This window comes from Phyllobates terribilis, unplaced genomic scaffold (genome assembly GCF_046119375.1).
Source record: "Phyllobates terribilis strain yellow unplaced genomic scaffold, ASM4611937v1 Scaffold_8__6_contigs__length_399053987, whole genome shotgun sequence".
Lineage (NCBI taxonomy): Eukaryota > Metazoa > Chordata > Amphibia > Anura > Dendrobatidae > Phyllobates > Phyllobates terribilis.
Genome location: NW_027362768.1, coordinates 109,590,049 through 109,608,741, shown reverse-complemented (window position 1 = coordinate 109,608,741; position 18,693 = coordinate 109,590,049). Strand labels below are relative to the sequence as shown.

At 45.4% G+C, this 18,693-nt stretch overlaps 1 protein-coding gene across 1 annotated transcript in view; it reads left to right on the top strand.

Annotated features, from left to right (window-relative positions):
- BCAR3 (BCAR3 adaptor protein, NSP family member) overlaps nt 1-18,693 on the top strand; it is a 112,799-nt gene that overhangs the window by 13,848 nt on the left and 80,258 nt on the right. Inside the window, exon 2 of the mRNA XM_073643218.1 lies at nt 13,250-13,578. Coding sequence (XP_073499319.1) covers nt 13,259-13,578 — 320 coding nt within the window. The 5' untranslated portion in view covers nt 13,250-13,258. The remainder of the gene's footprint in view (nt 1-13,249; nt 13,579-18,693) is intronic.

The following is an 18,693-nucleotide window of genomic DNA, read 5'->3' as shown; positions in this document are numbered from 1 at the left end:
GGGATTGCATGTAGCGATGCCCGAATATTTGAGCAGCCACGGTCACACAAAGGCGACGGTGGGAAAGTGTCACAAGAGGTGGACGATGATGAGACACAATTGCCAGAAAGTCAGGAGGAGGACCAGAGTGCGGAAGTGGAAGACGAGGTGGTGGATGATATAGTAACTGACCCAACCTGGCAGGAGGACATGCAGAGCGAGGACAGCAGCACACAGGGGGAGGGAGGCAAAGCATCCCAACAGGCAGGAAGAAGCAGTGTGGTGGCTGCAGACAGAAGGCAGACAACTGTTCCCGTTCCCCGTAACACCAACACAAAGGAAGTTGCCAGTACAACTGTTGGGTCTTCCCGAGTCTGGTTGTTTTTTAAAGACTCTGCCGATAACCCCAAAAAGGCCATTTGCGCCACCTGCCAGGCCAGCATCAGCAGGGGTGGCAAAAATAGCAGCCTGACCACCACCAGCATGATCAGGCACATGGCAGCAAAGCACCTGACTTTGTGGGCCGAACCCCAGGGTCCAGGAACAATGTCTGCAGGTGGCACCACTGCTTCTTCCGCTGTTATGCATGCAAGCCAATCCCCTGTCCATGGTGTATGCGAAGATGCCTCTTGCCCTGCACCTGTCATTGCACACTCTCAAGTAGCAGCATCAGGAAGCACGTCCACGTCCTAGTCCCAGCGCAGCGTTCAGTTGTCCATACCCCAGTCCTTGGAACGCAAGCGCAAATACGCAGCCAATGCCCCACAGGCCACACTACTAAATTCCCACATTTCATGACTGCTTGCTCTCGAAATGTTGCCTTTTAGGCTCCTGGAGACGGAAGCATTCTGCAACCTGATGGCGGCAGCCATCCTTCGGTACTCGGTCCCCAGCCACCACTATTTCTCCCAGTGTGCCGTCCCCGCATTATACAAGCACGTGTCCCAAAACATTAGCCGTGCCCTCAACAACGCTGTTACCGGGAAAGTCCACCTAACCATGGACACTTGGACAAGTGCTTGTGGGCAGGAACGGTACATCTCGCTGACGGCACACTGGGTTAACATAGTGGAAGCCGGGACACAGTTGGACCTTGGGGCGGAACAAGTCCTCCTGACGTCAAGGATTGCGGGCCCTAGGTCAATCAGGGTTGCCCCCACAGTCTACAGCTCCTGCACCTCAGCCTCCTCCTCCTCTTCAGCCTCCATCTCCGAAATGACCACATCAGTCACAAGCTGGAAGCACTGCAGCGCTGCCTCGGCCAAACGGCAACAGGCTGTGCTGAAGCTAATATGCTTAGGTGACAAACCGCACAATGCTGAAGAGTTATACACAGTTCTGAAAGAGCAGGCAGATCTGTGGCTCACACCGCTGAACCTACAGCCAGGCATTTTCGTGTGTGACAATGGCCAGAACCTGGTAGCGGCTCTGAGGCGAGCTCACACACGTACTATGCCTGGCCCATGTGCTTAACCTCGTGGTTCAGTGGTTTCCGAAATTCTACTCGGAGCTGCCGGATCTGCTTGTTAAAGTACGCCGCCTGTGTGCCCATTTTAGAAAGTCACCTACAGCTTCCACCGCCCTTGCCGTGTTTCAGCAGCGTTTGCAGCTTCCGGCTCACAGACTGGTGTGGAACTCTACACTGCAGTTGTTGGGAAGGATTTGTGAGCAAAAGAGGGCAGTTGTTGAGTACCAGCATCAACAAGGCCGTCGGTATTCAGTTCAGACTCCACACATAAGAGCTCAGGAGTGGACATGGATGTCAGACATATGTACCATCCTCCAAAACTTTGAGGACTCCACCAAGATGGTGAGCGGAGATGACGCCATAATTAGCGTCACCATCCCGCTTCTCTGTCTTCTGAAATGCTCTCAGCTCACAATAAAAGAGGATGCATTGCAAGCGGAGCACGATGAGATGGAGCAAGGAACCATACAGGGTGATTACACACAGCCCAGCCTCATCTCATCCCAACGTGGATTGGGTGACAATGAGGAAGAGGAGGAAGACAGGAGCTAGTTTCATGCTCTATAGATGGTACTACCTGCACAGCTGTCATACCGTCTGTTCAGCATGGATAGCCAGAGGACCGAGAGGAGGAGGAGAGCATCGTCAGTCATCCTCTTGGTGAGGACACGGAGGTCTTGCCTGTTAGCAGTCTGGCACGCATGGCTGAGTTTGTTACGCTGCCTTTCCCATGACCCTCGCGTTCTCAAAATTTTGGGTGACAGTCATTACTGGTTGGTGACACTTCTAGACCCACGCTACTAGGAGAACTTTATATCTCTTATTCCTGAGGCGGACAGGTCTACAAAAATGGGGCAGTACCAGAAGGCCCTTGTTGCGGAACTATTAAAAAAATTCCCATCTGAAAACGCTGGCGGCAAAGGTGACAGTTCGTTGGACCACCAAGGAGTACAGGCGAGAGAGACACAACTTCAATCCAGCAGAGGCAGGGGAACACTGTCAAAGTTCTGGGAGAATTTTTTCAGCCCCTCCCATTGCACAGGCCCTGAGGCGCGGGGTACTCTCACAAGGAGTGCAAAGTTTGGGAAGATGCTGAGGGAGTACCTTGCCGACCATACCAATGTCCTCCTTGATTCCTCTGTGCCTTATAATTATTGGGCATCCAAGCTGGATATGTGGAATAAAGTGGCTCTCTATGCCTTGGAGGTCCTGGCCTGCCCTGCCGCTTGTTAGAACCTTGCTCTTAGGTTTTTTCCTTTGCTGGTCACATGACCTCGTTGGCCTATTTAATCCTGCTCCGCCCTTCTGGCTTTGCTGGACTTCATTGTATAACTACTTTCTAGCTAGCCTGTGCTCTGTATCTAACTCTGTTAGTCTGCTTGGTCTACGGACCTCTTTGTTCTATATATTTTGTTTGTTTGTCTGTCTGCTACTATTTCTGTTAGGAGGTGTCCCATTTTCCTCCCAGTCCTTAGTACTTGTAGGGATTCCTTCCCCACATCTATAGGTCTCCGTACAGACTAGCTTAGGACTTTAGCAGGTCTGATCGCAGGATCAGGTTCCCTGTTACATCGTAGGGATTCAGCTGAGTTCTATCGTAGGGACAGATCTCCTCTCTTTCCTTAGCTCTGGTAGCAGAACATAACACTGCTAGCGTTTTTTCAGAGCTGGTTTTCAGTGCCGCTGGTGGAATTATAACTGATAAGCGCATCCGCCTGTCAACTGAAAATGCTGACAGGCTGACTTTTATAAAAATTAACAAGGTCTGGATTGGGCCAGACTTCTCAACACCACCGAATGATAGCAGCGTAACATAAACTCAAATCCAGTCTCTTTTTTTTGGGAGGTGTATTCCCATGCACCTCTTCACACTCACATATGGGTATATGCTTCCTGATTTTATCTATTTGCTCTTGTCCTCCTCCTTCTCCTCATCCTCCACCACCATGTCACCAGGGTGACCTTGGTCCATGATGCAGCACCCACATAATTTTTTTAAAGATTGTTTATGATGCCCGTAAAAAAAAATGTATACAGTATGTTCATGTATACCCCAGGGGTAAATGTTTGTCAGCCCATACACTTAGTGCATGGGTGTTAGAAGTATAGGAGGCCTGTTCCTTTCTAATGGGAAAATTGTTTTATGAGGCCCTCCTCCACGTCTCTTCCAAGGGACATTGGAGTGCCTCCAAATTTTTGGCAACCCTTTCATTCACTGCATAGGCAAATACAATGTGAGACCCATTTCCTAATAATGGGAACATTGTTTTCAGGAGGCCCTCCTCTAAGTCTCTTCAAAGGGGTATTGGGGTGCGTCCAAATTTTTGGCAACCTTGCCACTCACTGCATACGCAATAGCAGTATAGGAGACCCACTCTTTAGTAATGGGAACAATAAAACATAGCCGGCTGATGGCTCTCTAAGAATAGTGAGGGCCAACTGCTGGCCCTTTAAGAATAGTAAAGGCCGCCTGATGACCCTATAAAAATAGGCTTTGTGACTTTCAGAGTCCCTCCTTCATAAATGAAACATGATGTGTCTGATGATATCTCAACTACCACATGGCCAGATAAGGTTGTAAAATGTTAAAATGACATTTCCTGGTGAATGCATTTGTCACAGTTGAAAGTGCAAAAACGCATCAAAAACGCTACATGTGAACATAGCCCAAGGTGTGGAGGAGCATTTTTGTTTTTGGATATTTATTTTGCTTTATATACAAGTCATTACCCTGGAAAGGATGTTCCTTAACATATTTCCCAGGAAAATCCATTTTGGTTTAATTTTTGTATGTTTTATTGTGAGTCCGTAAAAGTGGCGTAATACCTCTGACAACGTTGTTGACAGAAGTGACCTGGGAGTCAGAAATGCTTCCAGGGGTCTTCTCCATGCTGTTCCCATGTCATTTGAGCACTGTTCCCATCGATTTGTGCAATTTTTAGGCCCTCAGCAGACCGCCAGGGGGAGCCACCTGAAAAATGCTCGAGTTTCCCATAGACTTACATTGGGCTTGTTGCTCAGGTCAAGCACCCGAGCATTTTAGTGCTCGCGCATCACTAGTTGTAACATCATTGAATAGATATGTTCTTAAGGCAGAGATTTTAACAGGATCAGCTGAACGTGATAAGGTATTTATACCAAGAATTGATTTATGTCCATCAGAAACAGGACTACCATTTAAATTGAAGAGACAACAATTTCCAGTAAGACTGGCTTTTGCAATGACAATTAATAAGTCTCAAGGACAAACACTTGAACGAGTCGGCATTTATTTGCCTGAGCCTGTGTTTGGACATGGCCAATTATATGTGGTGTTTTCAAGAGTTCATAGGAGAGCAGATGTAAGGGTGAAGGTATTAGATACTCCCACACAAGGAAGATTGATCGAAAATTGTGAAAGAGTATTCACTCGTAACGTTGTGTACCAAAAGGTACTTTTAACGTCGAGATAGAGAATTTAGCCTGCGGTGGCTGAAAAAAAACACCAGTGTCTACTTCAGTACGCCAGAGATTTCAACGCGATCTGCCCTGGGCAATTCACTTTTTGAATTGGCGAACGTCTCATCATTTACTAATTTATTAATTATGACAACTTTGTTGTTTATCGTGTAAAAAGGCTGAACGTAGATAGACATGGGTAATTTGAGTTAGTTTTTATTATGTAGAGCTAGCTTTTCTAGCTTCCGAAACTTATTTGTTTCGGAACTCAGGCTGCTAGTTAGTTTAATATCATCCAAACCTGTTAATGTTTTACTGGATCTAAGTATCTAATGTAAAGTAAGCAAATGTAGGTATCCACCCAATTGGATGTAAAACTTCTCCAACTTTTTAGTACAGCTTTAAATGTTCCAGACGTATTAAAAGTATTGCATCAAGGCAAATGTCAATGCCTTTCGGACATGGAACTGTCCTTAGTCATGATAATTATCTAATGTGTATGAGGGTCTACTACCTTTTTCAACAGCAGATATCAGGGGTAAAAGATGTAGTTTCATGGGAAAATGTCCTCTAAGAAGACAAAATGAGATTCAACTGTAGAACCTCATAACTACTTCCAAGGACACTTGGAATGTCGGCTGAAACGCTTTACAAAGCACCATAGCAAAAGGTCACTACACAACTACTCAGAGGTCAAACTCATTTTCTGTAAGGCTGCCAGGTTAACATGCATATGTTAAAGGAGGTGCGGAATGGGTTGATCCTCTGTCATTATCAGTTTAGGAGTAGATAGATGGTGTAACTGATGTGATTGGAATGTGAGATGTTCTAAAGAGGTGAGGAAGGCTCATGTAGAAAAGGGCTAGTGTGTAGAATGGGGGATGCTACCTAACAGTGGTGCTGGTTAAGTAAGAAAGACTAAACCTTCTGCGGCAGGAGACAGCCTAATCTTCAAGGACTCACTATCTTATGTTGTTGTCCTAAGACAGTCAGTGAACGTCCTTGTGATGGAACAAAGACTAATACATGGGTCTAAAAGCCGTCATACACCTTAAGGTGCCCGTACAGCTCGTTCGGCCAACATCTGTAGCTCCTGACCATGTATTCTCAACATGGCTGAGAGCGTTCATGTGTTATCAATGGGATAGAAGAGTAAGCTTCTATCTGATGCTTCTGGCAGTGGCTGAAGAACAAATGGATTAAGCTTTTCTTTTCCCCCAAACGTTATCTGTTGGGGAATAGTCAACAGCAGTGTCGGACTGGGGTGCCAAGGGCCCACCAGTAACCAACTCCAGGGCCCCACTTTTCAGCTACATGTAATTGTGACATTATCCTCAATCACAAATTTATATAACAATGAACTGGGTCGATTGTTGCATGGATAAGATGCTGCCTCTGTCTGTACATAGTGATTCAAGTATATTGTGCCAAGTACTGCTCATTTAAGAGGGTGGTGGCACACCTGAGGATTCTCCTGTGGGCCAGTCAAAGCCTGGTCAAGTGTCCCATACAAAATAAAAAATACTCAGATGATGTCTTCTAAATCACCGAGATCGACCAACTTTTCTACAATGTGTAAAAAGAAGTTCTTTGAACCCACCACTTTCAGTGAGACTGGCCAATTATTTTATGAAAGAACTGACCTTCTACAAACAAATGATGTTGGGGAGGGGGAGAAGGCAGGAATATGTTTATTTTCAATGCCTTGTTTTCAGAGAATCTTCCACACAGGGTCTTAATGGACGCCCATTAGGACGCCATTTTTAATTTGGAACTCGTTAATAGCTCTTCAGTCTGTCTCTTTCACCTGGACTTTAGCTTTCAGCAAACAACTTGTGACTGTGATCTAAATCAATTGATACCAATTTGCAGTATCCCAACATCCCAATAATTCCATATTGAGAAGACTAATAGATGCTGCAATTCTGAGTTGCAGGTGGCAGCTATGAGACCTTCTCAGTGGTCCCCTATAAGCTCGGGTAAACGGTTAGCACTAATGCCAGGTCTTCTCACCAGGGCAAGTGGTACAATGTTGTGCTAGGGGCACGTGTTTCATCTCTTTTCACAGACAATAATGTAACCAGCATTTGCTCTTCCTGTCTTTAAGGGGATGAGAAGATCTGAAAGGTTTTGGTTTTAGACTTTTAGGTAAAACTAAACAAACACCATAGATAGTCGCCTTTAGTCTGCAGGATACTGTGATTAGATAGGCTGATTATCAAGGAAGGAAAAGGAATTTGCAAAGCTTCTGGAAATCAGCTTAATACAGATAGTTCTTTAAAGATAAAGCCGAGAGACCTTTAAGCCCCTACATATCTTCTTCTGCCCGTTGTTTTCTCAGCAGAACTACTCATCTGTATCTGAGCTTATTCTACTCACTGAACTTCCCTCGCACAATGATACATGTCGACACTCGTCATAAACCCAAGAAATAGATCAAACTGCAAGATTCTGCCGTTACTAACATGTGACAGAATGGTAGGTGGTGCAGAGCTCACGGATACCAGTGCGGTCCTTTAGTAGGAACCACCGCTGTAACAAATCCGTTCACGACACTACTTCTCTCCTAAAAATTCCAGGATCACCTGTGAATGGTTTTATTGAAAGTGGAAGCAGTTAGGAACTTCCGCAATCAGCTACAAAATGGAGACCACATAATGCTACAGATCAGGATCACCGAGTGCTGAGGAGCATAGATGTCACCAACTGCAGAGTCCAAACCTCCTCTGGTATTGACCTCAGCACAAAACTGTGACCCTCCCGGGAGCTTTATTGCATGGTTTTTCCTTGGCCAAGCAGATGCCTGCAAGCCTAAAATCACCAAGCGCAATGCCAGCTGTTAAGTTTGATGTATACTTCAGCATACTGAGGGGCTCCATATACCATAGTTAGCTCTTGGCTGATTGTTTGGTCAGCAGCTCTCCCTCCCAACTCCTACATACACAGGTGCGCTTGCTCCACTGAGAGCTCCTGTGTTGTCCATGGGAAAGAAGCTGCCAGACTCCTCTGAAGGCTGCTTATCTCACTGAGAAGAAAAGGATCAGCAGTCTGAAATTGGACATGCAAGAGCCTTATCTTCCCTGACATCTCTGTCGGGGAGAGTAGGGAGGCCCCATACACAGTAGACTGTTGGCCGAGCCGGCCAATGTTAGGGAGTAGCATGTATGGTGACTGTAAGACATTTTGGACAATTGTTTGCGTCCAACTTTGTGAGAACAGTTTGGAGAAGGCCCTCTTCTTTTCCAACTAAGCAAGTTCCGTAAAGGCAAGGTTGAGTGAATTTGACCACACAGACCCTGGAGCTCAACCCCATGGAACACCCATTGTGTGCCAGGCCATCTCTCCCAACATCCATGTCTGACCTCACAAGTGCTTTTCTGGATAAATGGGCACAATTTCCCAAAGACACCTGCAAAATCTTATAGAAAGTCTTCCCAGAAGAGTTGAAGCAGTTATATCTGCAAAGTAACCGACCACATATTAATTCCCATAGCGTTAGAATGCGATATCATAAAATCTCATGTTGGTGTAATGTTGAGGGGGCACAATACTTTAGTCCGTATAGTATACACCAAGCAACTTATAAGCATAATGGAAACTTAACTACATACTAAATTAATAATTACATCTACATTAGTAGATTTTTGCTAATTCTTTACGCAATCCCATATTGAAGTCGTGAATCTACATTACAGGTTCTGCTTTGTGTTTGTGTCATGAATCTGTTAATCTTCAGTCTAAGGACACGACAACCCTATGTTGAATTGCTAACCTGCTGTAAAATTCCAGGAATCTTAGTTGGAAGGAGCTTGCTTGAATGTGAAAGTACATTATTCACGTTGCTGGTGACAGCTGCACACTTTCTGCCTAATTTTTGGGAGTGCACAGCTGTCCTGGACAGCAGTTCTTGCTCAGAGGGGTCCGCTGGATTTACTCCCACTCCGAAACAAACTGTGTAATGCCTGATAACATCCATGCTTACAATGTGGACCACATCAGCACATTATGGTCTCTTATCACTCCTACGATCGGCCTCTGGGCGTCTTCCTTTACAGGGTATACAGTATTTTAATATATGCAGCTGTTAGGGTAGAATAGGGACATGTGGTTTCCATTGTCTTTTTGTTAACAGTTCTAAGGAACGTTTCAAGAGTTGATTGAAAATTCCATATGTGGTTGTCAGCATTGTACTTTTGCCTAATTTTCCAAGTTATTGGCAAGAAATCGATTGGTTATAAAACACAACAACAAACAACAAAGCCACAAAAAAAGGTCAATAATGAGTTGCCCACAGCAAGCAATCCGGTTCGAACTCAAATTTTCATACGGCTTTTGTAAACTTAACGCCGAGACCTGATAGGCACAAGCTCAACATTTTCCTTGTAATATTTTTCAATAATAATAATATGAAAACTCATAAATTCTTAGCTCATTTTCTTTTATTACATCTGGCAATTAAGGAACAAAAACGCTATAAAATATCCTCTCATGAGCCGGAACTTAGGAAATAAAACTGAATCTAACTAAGGTTTCTATGAATAATTACCCAACTGTAAAAATTATATACCGTGCATAAATGATTCATTGCTTGTAGGGACATATTATGCGGACTGCTGTCTATATTTGGACCTTTGCTTGTAGTATAATGACATTTTACCTAAAATCAATAATCATTAGATCCCTTATCTCTTAGTTTTGTAGGGGTAATGAGGCTCTGACTTCCACATCTGGAGGGGAGTTGGACCAGGATGTCATGTCTTCAGATATCAGCCAGATCATGCGTAAGATCGGCAGGTATCATGCACCTGTTTTATTTATTAGGACAGGTGTATGATACCTACAGACACACGACCTGGCAGATATCCGTCACCATCTTTGCTCACCTCCAGATGTTGATATGAGCAGACCCTTTGGGCCCAGCGAGTGTTTGCTATTCCATAGAAGGTGTAGATATCACCGTTTCGACAACATTTGTGGTTGACTCGCCAGTGCGGAGAGCTCTGCTAAAAGTGGTGAGGCCAGCTGACAAGTGTCTCTCACGTTGCCCAGATTTGGCCATTATCTATGAAGTCCACATCTGCAATAGATCTGGTCTTCCATTCCCTTGAAAATGAAAGTACATTCACATTAGATTTTTGTTCTGGTCCTTCGACAGATATGGGGGCACCAGTCACTCCACCAATGGCAGCTTTTGTGAAAACCATGATTCAAGTACTGTTTACCTTCCTGATGTGTCTGACAAGAACTCGTCTCCCACATATTATGTCCGGCCCAAATGTGTTTGCTATCTAATGCAAAGGCCACTTGTCGTTGGGACGGCCAGATCATTAGCGAGCTCCTCAATCATATGAATGAAAGACACCAACAGCTTTTCTTTACTCCTTTTGTACTGCTTGATCACAATCCTTTATCTTCTCAGATACAAATGTAATGTTTGACATTCTGAGATGGTGAGTTCCTTTCTAGATGTTAGTAAAGATTGGGAGACAATGGTGTTTTGACGTTCTGACATCATCCCTTGGTTTATATGGCAGCAAGAGCGAGTTCCATAGTAACGGCCGTCAGCACACGAGTATAGAGGAAGGTACCGACAGACGCCGAGCACTTCATCACTTATCGAATACGAGATACTAAATATTTACACAGCGCAGCCGGGCGCACTCCATGTTCCCAGAGCCTGTGCTGCGGGGAGTCAGAGAAATAATAAACAATTGCATTATCTCCCCCGCAACCCACCATGTGTATTTCACGATTTATATTAATTGTAAAGTGCTGCGGAATATATTGGCGCTATGTAGATAAAAAATTATTATTATTATACTGTTGTACATATATCACCATGGCGTAATTTAGATAAAAGTGGATTTGATTACTAGCCAGTTTTGGTCTAGAAGAGTGACATTGTTTTGCATTTCCTAATGCAAATTAGTTCATAAAAAAACTGTCTTGCAAATGCCACCTAGTAGAGGTCGCTACTAGAGATGGGAGAATCGAATCGTAGGACTCCGGTCCATTGGCCAGATCAGTAATCTGTGACCACTGGATGGGAAGCCTGAGAATCCCCTTACCTCCTGGCTCTTTTTTTTTATTAGCCAGGTTGGCGGAACGTCTTGTGTGCGTCACACTGCAATGATGAGGTTTCGCCAGCCCGAGTAGTCAAAAGAAAAGGTATGTTGGGAGGTAAGGGCTCCCCATCCATTGGTCACTGATTTCTGACCTGGCTGATGGACCGGAGTCCTGCAAATTCATTCTCCCATCTCTACTCGCTACATAATAAAGACCCCGGGATCTAATGGAACCATCTAATGTGTATGGGAGCCTCCTGACAGATCATGTCGGAGAACTTAAGGATCAGGTGGTTAGAATTCAATTGCCGATCCTTTTGTTCGGCAGGAAGATAAGCCGGTACTAGATGATTCTTGTAGAAAGCACAGGAACGCTCTGCCGAGCCAAGGTTTCCTATACGTGGTGGAGTGGGAACAGACAGCTTACAGACAATTGATAGTTCATCCGACAGCTATCTAATGTTTATGGCCAGCTTAAATGAATGTCCGACCCTTTAATTATCTTTGCAATGTGATCACGGGTAATGGCTAATTCAGAAACTCATCTACAGACAGTTTATATAAAAGTGAATGCAACACGTGCGGAGATCGAACTTGACTCAGACAATCCAGATCAGATGGATTGTCCTTCTCTTCTGAACATTGGGGTGATATCATTCACTTGTATAAGTAAGATTCAGCAAGCCTCGTCTTTATTCTGTAAAAAAAGTGGAAAAGGAGCGAGCCAAGACGCTCACAATAGTGAAGAGAGGCAGACCGGAATTATAAAGCACATTCTTTTTATTTTACTTACAAGAGAGAAAATAACTATCAGTATAACATATAACCTGAAAAGTCCAACTCGAGTTTCACCATATCGGCTTCTTCTGGGGCATGTACCCAAAATGGTAAAAGACAGGGACTCTGAAACAGCTGTCTGGTAATAGGTTTCCAGCTTGACTAATATTCTTTGTCATGTTAAAGTGTCTAGCACTGAGGGTACGTACCTCCAATAGGTGTCTAATGAGAGAGTTTTTCCTTGAGTGACAGCTAATTATTTATTTATTTATTAATTTATTTTACTCGCTTATATAGCGCCATTAATACCACAGCGCTTTACAGACATTATCGATTAATTACATCCTTTTTTTTAATTTATTTTTTTACTATGAAGCATTGCTTATAAAACTCCATACTCAACTGGTTTCCTTTAAAAAGGTCTTCCTGATTCAGAAACCTGCAAAGTTTGCTTAAAAACAGCAAAATCATGCTTTACTCAGCCTCCCCAGGTCCAGCACTGAGTCTCCATCGTCTGATATTGTTTGCAGTGCTGATGTCCTATCGACAGTGCTGCAGCCAATCACTGAGCTCAGCAACTTTGAGTAAACACTGAGCTCACGGATTGGCTGCAGTGCTGTTGATGTGACATTAGCGCTGCAGACAACAATAGATGTTGTGAGCAATGGCGGAGACTCAGTGTTGGACCCAGGGAGGGTAAGTGAAGAGCAGTTTGTTTTTGTTTGTTTTTTTAAACAAACTGTGCTTTGGGACAGGGATTTTCTGAAACTGGTAAACCCCTTTAAGGAGAACTAGTCCTTCCTCAAAAATATTTTGTTCTTCTAAAAAAAACTAGGAGAGGCAAAACATGATGGAGGACCATTCTCCCAGACTCCTATTTAGTCAATAAAGTCTGTAAAAAAATGTGTCAAACTGTATTTGTGCCACTTTTAGACACTTAATTGTATGTCCCATCACATAAACATTTCATGCATGAGACCAAGTCCTGGGTTATTTGGATATGGTCACTTCCAAATAACATCCTACAGTTGAAATGAGAGCAAGAATGTTTTTTTCTGTGGCCTCGGGAGCTTTAAGAGACTCTGACCACCATATGCCGATTGCTATGTATTTAGGTCAGAGAAACGTCAAGTGAAAAAAAAGCCTAGTGATGGTGGATATTTATTTAGTTCGGAAGTGTTCGGTTTTAGGAAATGGACTTCTAGGTCACAGATCTAAAGCAACAATTACATAATTAGTCAAACCTGGTAACAAAACCCAGTTGTAAAAGCACGAAAGGCTTGTCAAGGAGTAGCCGGGACTGTGATGGAGAGTAGCCAAAGTCACATTGGAGAACAGAGGCTCCATGAATGGGAAACGTCTCACATTCTGCGGTGAGCACAAGAGACGGCTCTGTCAAGGGAAATGTCGTTTCTTTCTTTCACCTGACATGGCATTTGCTTAGCCTCTTGAAAATGGAGAATTCTGTGTCTTTTTGTCTCAACAAGTATGAAAACTGTTCTGTTCCTTTTTTTTTTGTTAGGACTGAAGAATGATGGCTGCCGGGAAATTTGCCAGTTACCCTAGAAACGGGCAAACGAACCATTCTTTCCCACTGGTATCGTCAATGGATCTTCTAAGCAGCAAATCCCCACTTGCTGAGCGGCGGGCTGATTCGTTTCAGAATGTATGCATCCATGGCACGCTACCCCGTAAAAAGAAGGACAGGACTCCAATTAGATCCAGTGACATGTTCAGTCACATGGGAACCTTGCCTCACTTCAAGTCACACAGGCTACCCTCCCCGAAAATGCAGGACATAATAGAGGAATATCCATTCCAGGACAGGAGAACAGCGATGTATCCCACAAGGTAATGTAGAATATGTGAAATGGATTGTGACATGGAAGCAATAAAAGTTTTATGCAACTTTTTAAAAACATCTGCAGATGTGAGAAACCCACCTGCAATTCTCCCATTTTTTAATTTACAGGCGGTCAGCACGTAGCAGCTGCAATCATTCAGTGAGCACAGAGATCATGTGCCGTACTGCTGACACCACCGCTCAGAAAACCGAGCCATGATGTCAGTGGTGCGGTACTTGTCCTCTGAGATGGCTGGATATGGGCTGGCCGCTTGTAAAGAAAGACTGAGATCTATCATTGGGGAAAGAAGATGAGTCTTGTTTCTTGTTCTGTCTTAAAGGGAACCTGGCACAAGGTTTTCTCAATCTAAAGTACAGCTGCCACCTTTAAGGCCTCTTTTACAGAACTCTAGTGAACTGTATGCAAGTCCTCCATCCCCTCTGCATAGCACAAAAAGACCTTTTATAATTCCCCCATATGGTGCAGTCCGGTGGGCATCTCTGGTCTTGATTCGGTGCCTCCTCTCTCATTGCAGTCACAGTCCTCCTGCCCTATTTTGTGTGGATGACGCATCCTACATCCTCCACACAATGTCCTCCATCCTGCTCCTGCACAGGCACCCATCTCTCTGCCGTGCCGAGGGCAGAGCAAAGTACTGTAGTGCACATGCTCCGACTTTACTTCCAGGTCATCGGCGCTCTTTGTCCTCTCTCAGCACATGTGCATTACAGTACTTTGCTCTGACCTAAGCAGGGAAGGAGGACGGCGATCCTAAGAAGAGAGGGGGCGCCAGACCAAAACTAGCAACACCCATCGGACAGGGCAACACTGTACGTGGGTATTATAATAGGTATTTTTTGTGCTATGCTGAGTTGGATTGGGGACTTGCATAAAGAGGCCTCAAAGGTGGTGGCTGTACTTTATATTGGGAAAACCAGATGATGGGTTCCCTTTAACACCGTTTACAGCTATTTTTGGAAAAATAAAAAAGGTTATAAGTTGGATAACCATTTTAACTTAACTCAAAGGGTGATAAGCTGGCCATATAAATGGTATTCTAGATTACACAACCTTATTTACACAGTGCAAACACAAAACTTCTCGACACATTGATTAGATGGAAAACCATTTAAAACCACATAACATTATATAACCAAATAAATATCTCATTTTTCTTAACAAGTTCCAACATTTACCAAACCGCAGCTCAGCCACAAATCTCAGGCCCGTTAACCAAATACCTATCCATCCAGATCCCTGGACGACTAACCCCCGGCCGTGATGATTATTCAAGGGAGGGAGGGCGGGGCAGCACACAGGTATGACAGCGCCGGAGGAAAGGCACGAACCTCCAACGCTGAACCCCCGCTCGCCTCCCGCAACTAATGTCCACGCCAATCAGGGGCCGTCACCAAGGCAGAAACTCGGTCTACCCCTACTACGGACCCCTGAGTGGCAAGACTTGACCACCAATCAAATGACCTCTTTGCCCTGTAAACAGGACCTGGGCAAAATGGCAGGAAGCATCTTCCCACCATTTAACCCTTTCAGTACTCAAGGGAACACATAGCAACACATAATGCCATGTATTCCCCTCCTGGAGGTCCGGGGAAACCATTAGATTACTAGCAGATGTGTAGAGAAGGATCGGGCTGTTGTATTTCAATATGCCTAATCGTTTTTATCTCGAAGAAGATGAGTAACCACAATAGGTATCTGGCAGCAGCTCATTCTTCTCTCCCTGTACAGAACATGTGCTCAACTGCATTTATACAGGATGCTCAGGAAAGACATCAGTCAGCAGAACTCCCTTGTATCCTATGCACAATGTACACATCAGGAATCAGAGGTCTATGCCCATTTCTGATCCAGTCATCTGGTCCGTCAAGAGTCACTCTCATCTCATCTGTCCATAAAACCTCTGAACATTCTGTCTTCAGATATTTCTTGGCCCAGCCTTCCTTACCTCGGCTGTGTCTTTCAGCACTGGACGCCTTGTACTTCTGGGCCTCCAGGAAGGTTGCAGCTCTGGAATATGACAGCACTGGAGGATAATGGCTTCCTGGTCTCTTCACGTTTGATTCTTCACACATCTTTGACTGTTAATAGGCATCTTTTTTCTCAGCACATTTTTTGCGACCCTGTTGACCCTGTTGACTATATGCAACAAAATATTTGATGGTTCTGTGATCGCGCCCCAATATCTTAGCAATTTCAAGACTGCTGCGTCCCTCAGTATGACTTGTGACAATTTTTTACTTTTCAGAGTCAGGTTAAATCTCTTTTTGGGCCCATTTTGCCTGAGGAAACCAGCTGTCTCAAGGCACAGTTAGATGGCCGTATAACACTGATGACAATCGCATTGCAGTGCATGGACATTGGTCCAAGTGAAGGGGGGAGGCACAGGGCCGGTAACAATCTGCGGGCCGGAACTGAGTTCTCTTCGCCCTGTGTCCCCTCTTCTATAAAGGACTGACAGCGGAGTGTGTGGTGTGATGGAGGATTTTCTGTACTCACGGTTACATTGTCCATGGGACCGGAACCGGCTTCAAACAAGACAGGAGATCTGAGATTCGGATTAACAGACTCACTTTTACTGTGCAGTTCTTCCACATACAGCTGCAGCATACAGATTAAGACATAGTCTTTAGTTAGTGAAGTACCCTTGGTTATGTGCCTTTCTAGTGTTCGTTCTTGTCCTGTCCTGAGACCCGACATCTTCCACTTCCTCTGTGACCCGGCTGAGATTCTCCCCATGAGGGATATAGAGGCCTGCTTCTGAGCACCTCTGGTGGGCTGTAAGCCCAGGACTGTGACGGTGTCCAGATCGAGTATCAAACGTGTCTTCATTCTGCTCTGAAAACTTGCGCTGATAAAACATTTCCTCCACCACTGTATCTGCTGTTGGAATCTGTCTCCCTGTCCGTTCAGCCTCCTGCACTCCACTCTCTTTCACGTAGGACCTGCATCGGTCCCGTTCTTTAGGGGTCATGGACCCTGAACTTGGATGTCCTTGTCATGGACTACACCCTGGCAGACTCTCTGCCTAACTCACCAACTAACTGCAACTGGAAAATTGTTTTCTATAAAACTGTTCTAACCCCTCCCGACTAATGATGTAATCCCAGAGTTAACTATCTAATATCTAAGTAATGTAATGTAAACTATATCCCTACCTATTGTGTGGTTCCCCTAGTGGACAGACCTTCCGTATCCCAGGGACTACCTTAGGCAGAGCCTATAGGAGAACCGGCATACTATAACGTCCATAGGGATTAAAACACAACAAATCACTTTATCACATAAAACCTACAGTACATATTCAACATAATAATTTAACCCGACTAACCCCTGTTGACTCGGTGTCTTCTCAGCCCGCCACCCTCCTATACAAGTGTGTGGCGCCCCTGAGGGTTCGACCGCCACAGGAATGCTGCACTTCTTTAATGGAGTGTGGTGTTCCTCCTCTGAGGTAAGGCCAGTGTGATGGTAGTGACCTAGCCTTTTGCATCCAACACCACATTTCCACCGGAGGGAGCTAGTATGCACTAGGTGCGGCTCCCCTGGTTACAGGGAGACTGGGGAACACAAAGTGGTAGGAACCAGTTAGTGGGTGTGGGTGGAGGAGCAGTTAGTGAGTGACACTTCTAATTTCATATTTAATAGTATGCCATCTTTGATCTTGGTTCTTTTCTGGTCCTTCAATCCTTTGATGGTTCAAACATGGTCCTGTGTGGACCTGTCCTTCTTAGTGGTCGTACTGTGCTGTCATGGACTGTGTGTGATGTGACTTCCCTCCGGGAGCGCAGATCCTGTGTGGGCCTGCACCGGCATGGGACACAGCCCTCGTACCCCGATCTTTGGGACGAGAGGTAGGTTGCAGACAAGGAATGTCTCAACCCGGCCAAGGACCAGGATCAAGAAGGCCCGGGAGCTTTAGAGTGGGGCTCCCTAGCAAATGGGTCCCGGGGAGGATGCAGACGGAGCGGAGTACGCCACCTGTCCTCGCCTACCTGATCTATTCAGAGGGATTCCGGCTGCAAGAGGGGGTACCGGCCCCCGATACCCGACCTCGCACTCTATGTCCAGGACGGGAAAGCCCGGTTAGGCCCTGAGGATCCCGCCGGGCCTCGGATGGAGAGGAATTGCCACCCGAACCCTACACCTGAGAGGAGCTCAGAGGGAGACCTGGCCTATCTACTACACACGCACAGACGGGAAAGGGTGAAGTCTGTAGTGCAGGAACACTCTGGTGTAGGGTCACTACCGAACACTGGACTTCCTCGGAGGTAGTCGGACCCCCGTCCCTGGTGGCCGCAGGACTCCGCGAGGAGCAGGGAGAAGCCTTGCACTGCTTAAGAGAACTGTGAGTAAAGCCTTGGAAATTCATCCCTATGGCCTCCGGACTGTTCATTACGCGCCATACCACGCGACGCGGTACCCATACTCCCACACTACTACCCCCCCTCATTCCTGCTTTGCCTGCCCTGAGGCCACGCTCCGCCTGTGGGGAGCCGCGAGAACTTTAGCCGCCATGACACCGGGCCTCAGCGGACTGTAGCGGCGCTGGTGGCGCATCACCAGACACCACAGGTGGCGTAGTCGACAATTACCACTCAACCCGGAAAGCCCTAACATCATTTTTAATGTGACAGCCCTGGGCACGGAACGGGTCCAGGCCACGGCTGCATCCCACTCAACATCTGACCCGGCTCCGAGTATCCCCCATCTTCCCAGGGCAGGGCTGTGAGAGTCACAAGTGCAATCTGGTGTTTTGTCGGATTGTACTCGGACCAAAAACACGGTCGTCTACAAAAGCCCTATGAATAGGTCATCAGTATTAGATGCCCAGACACCCCTTTATGTTTTTTTTGCAAAGATTAGTCATGGGGTACACAAAACTCGTGGGCAAATTCAGGGCTCAGTGGTTACTATAACACAGTGGTTTGACGCTATTGCATGACAAAGACCTTTATTTGGATCCATTCTTAAAACTTGTCTCCTGGATTATTCCATAGAGTTGGACTTCATTGGCAGTTGGACTGCTACCTCCATCCTTGAGCCTGTATGCTTTCTTTTCTATGAACCATATTTAGCTAAAGCCATATAACTTTTAAGCAAA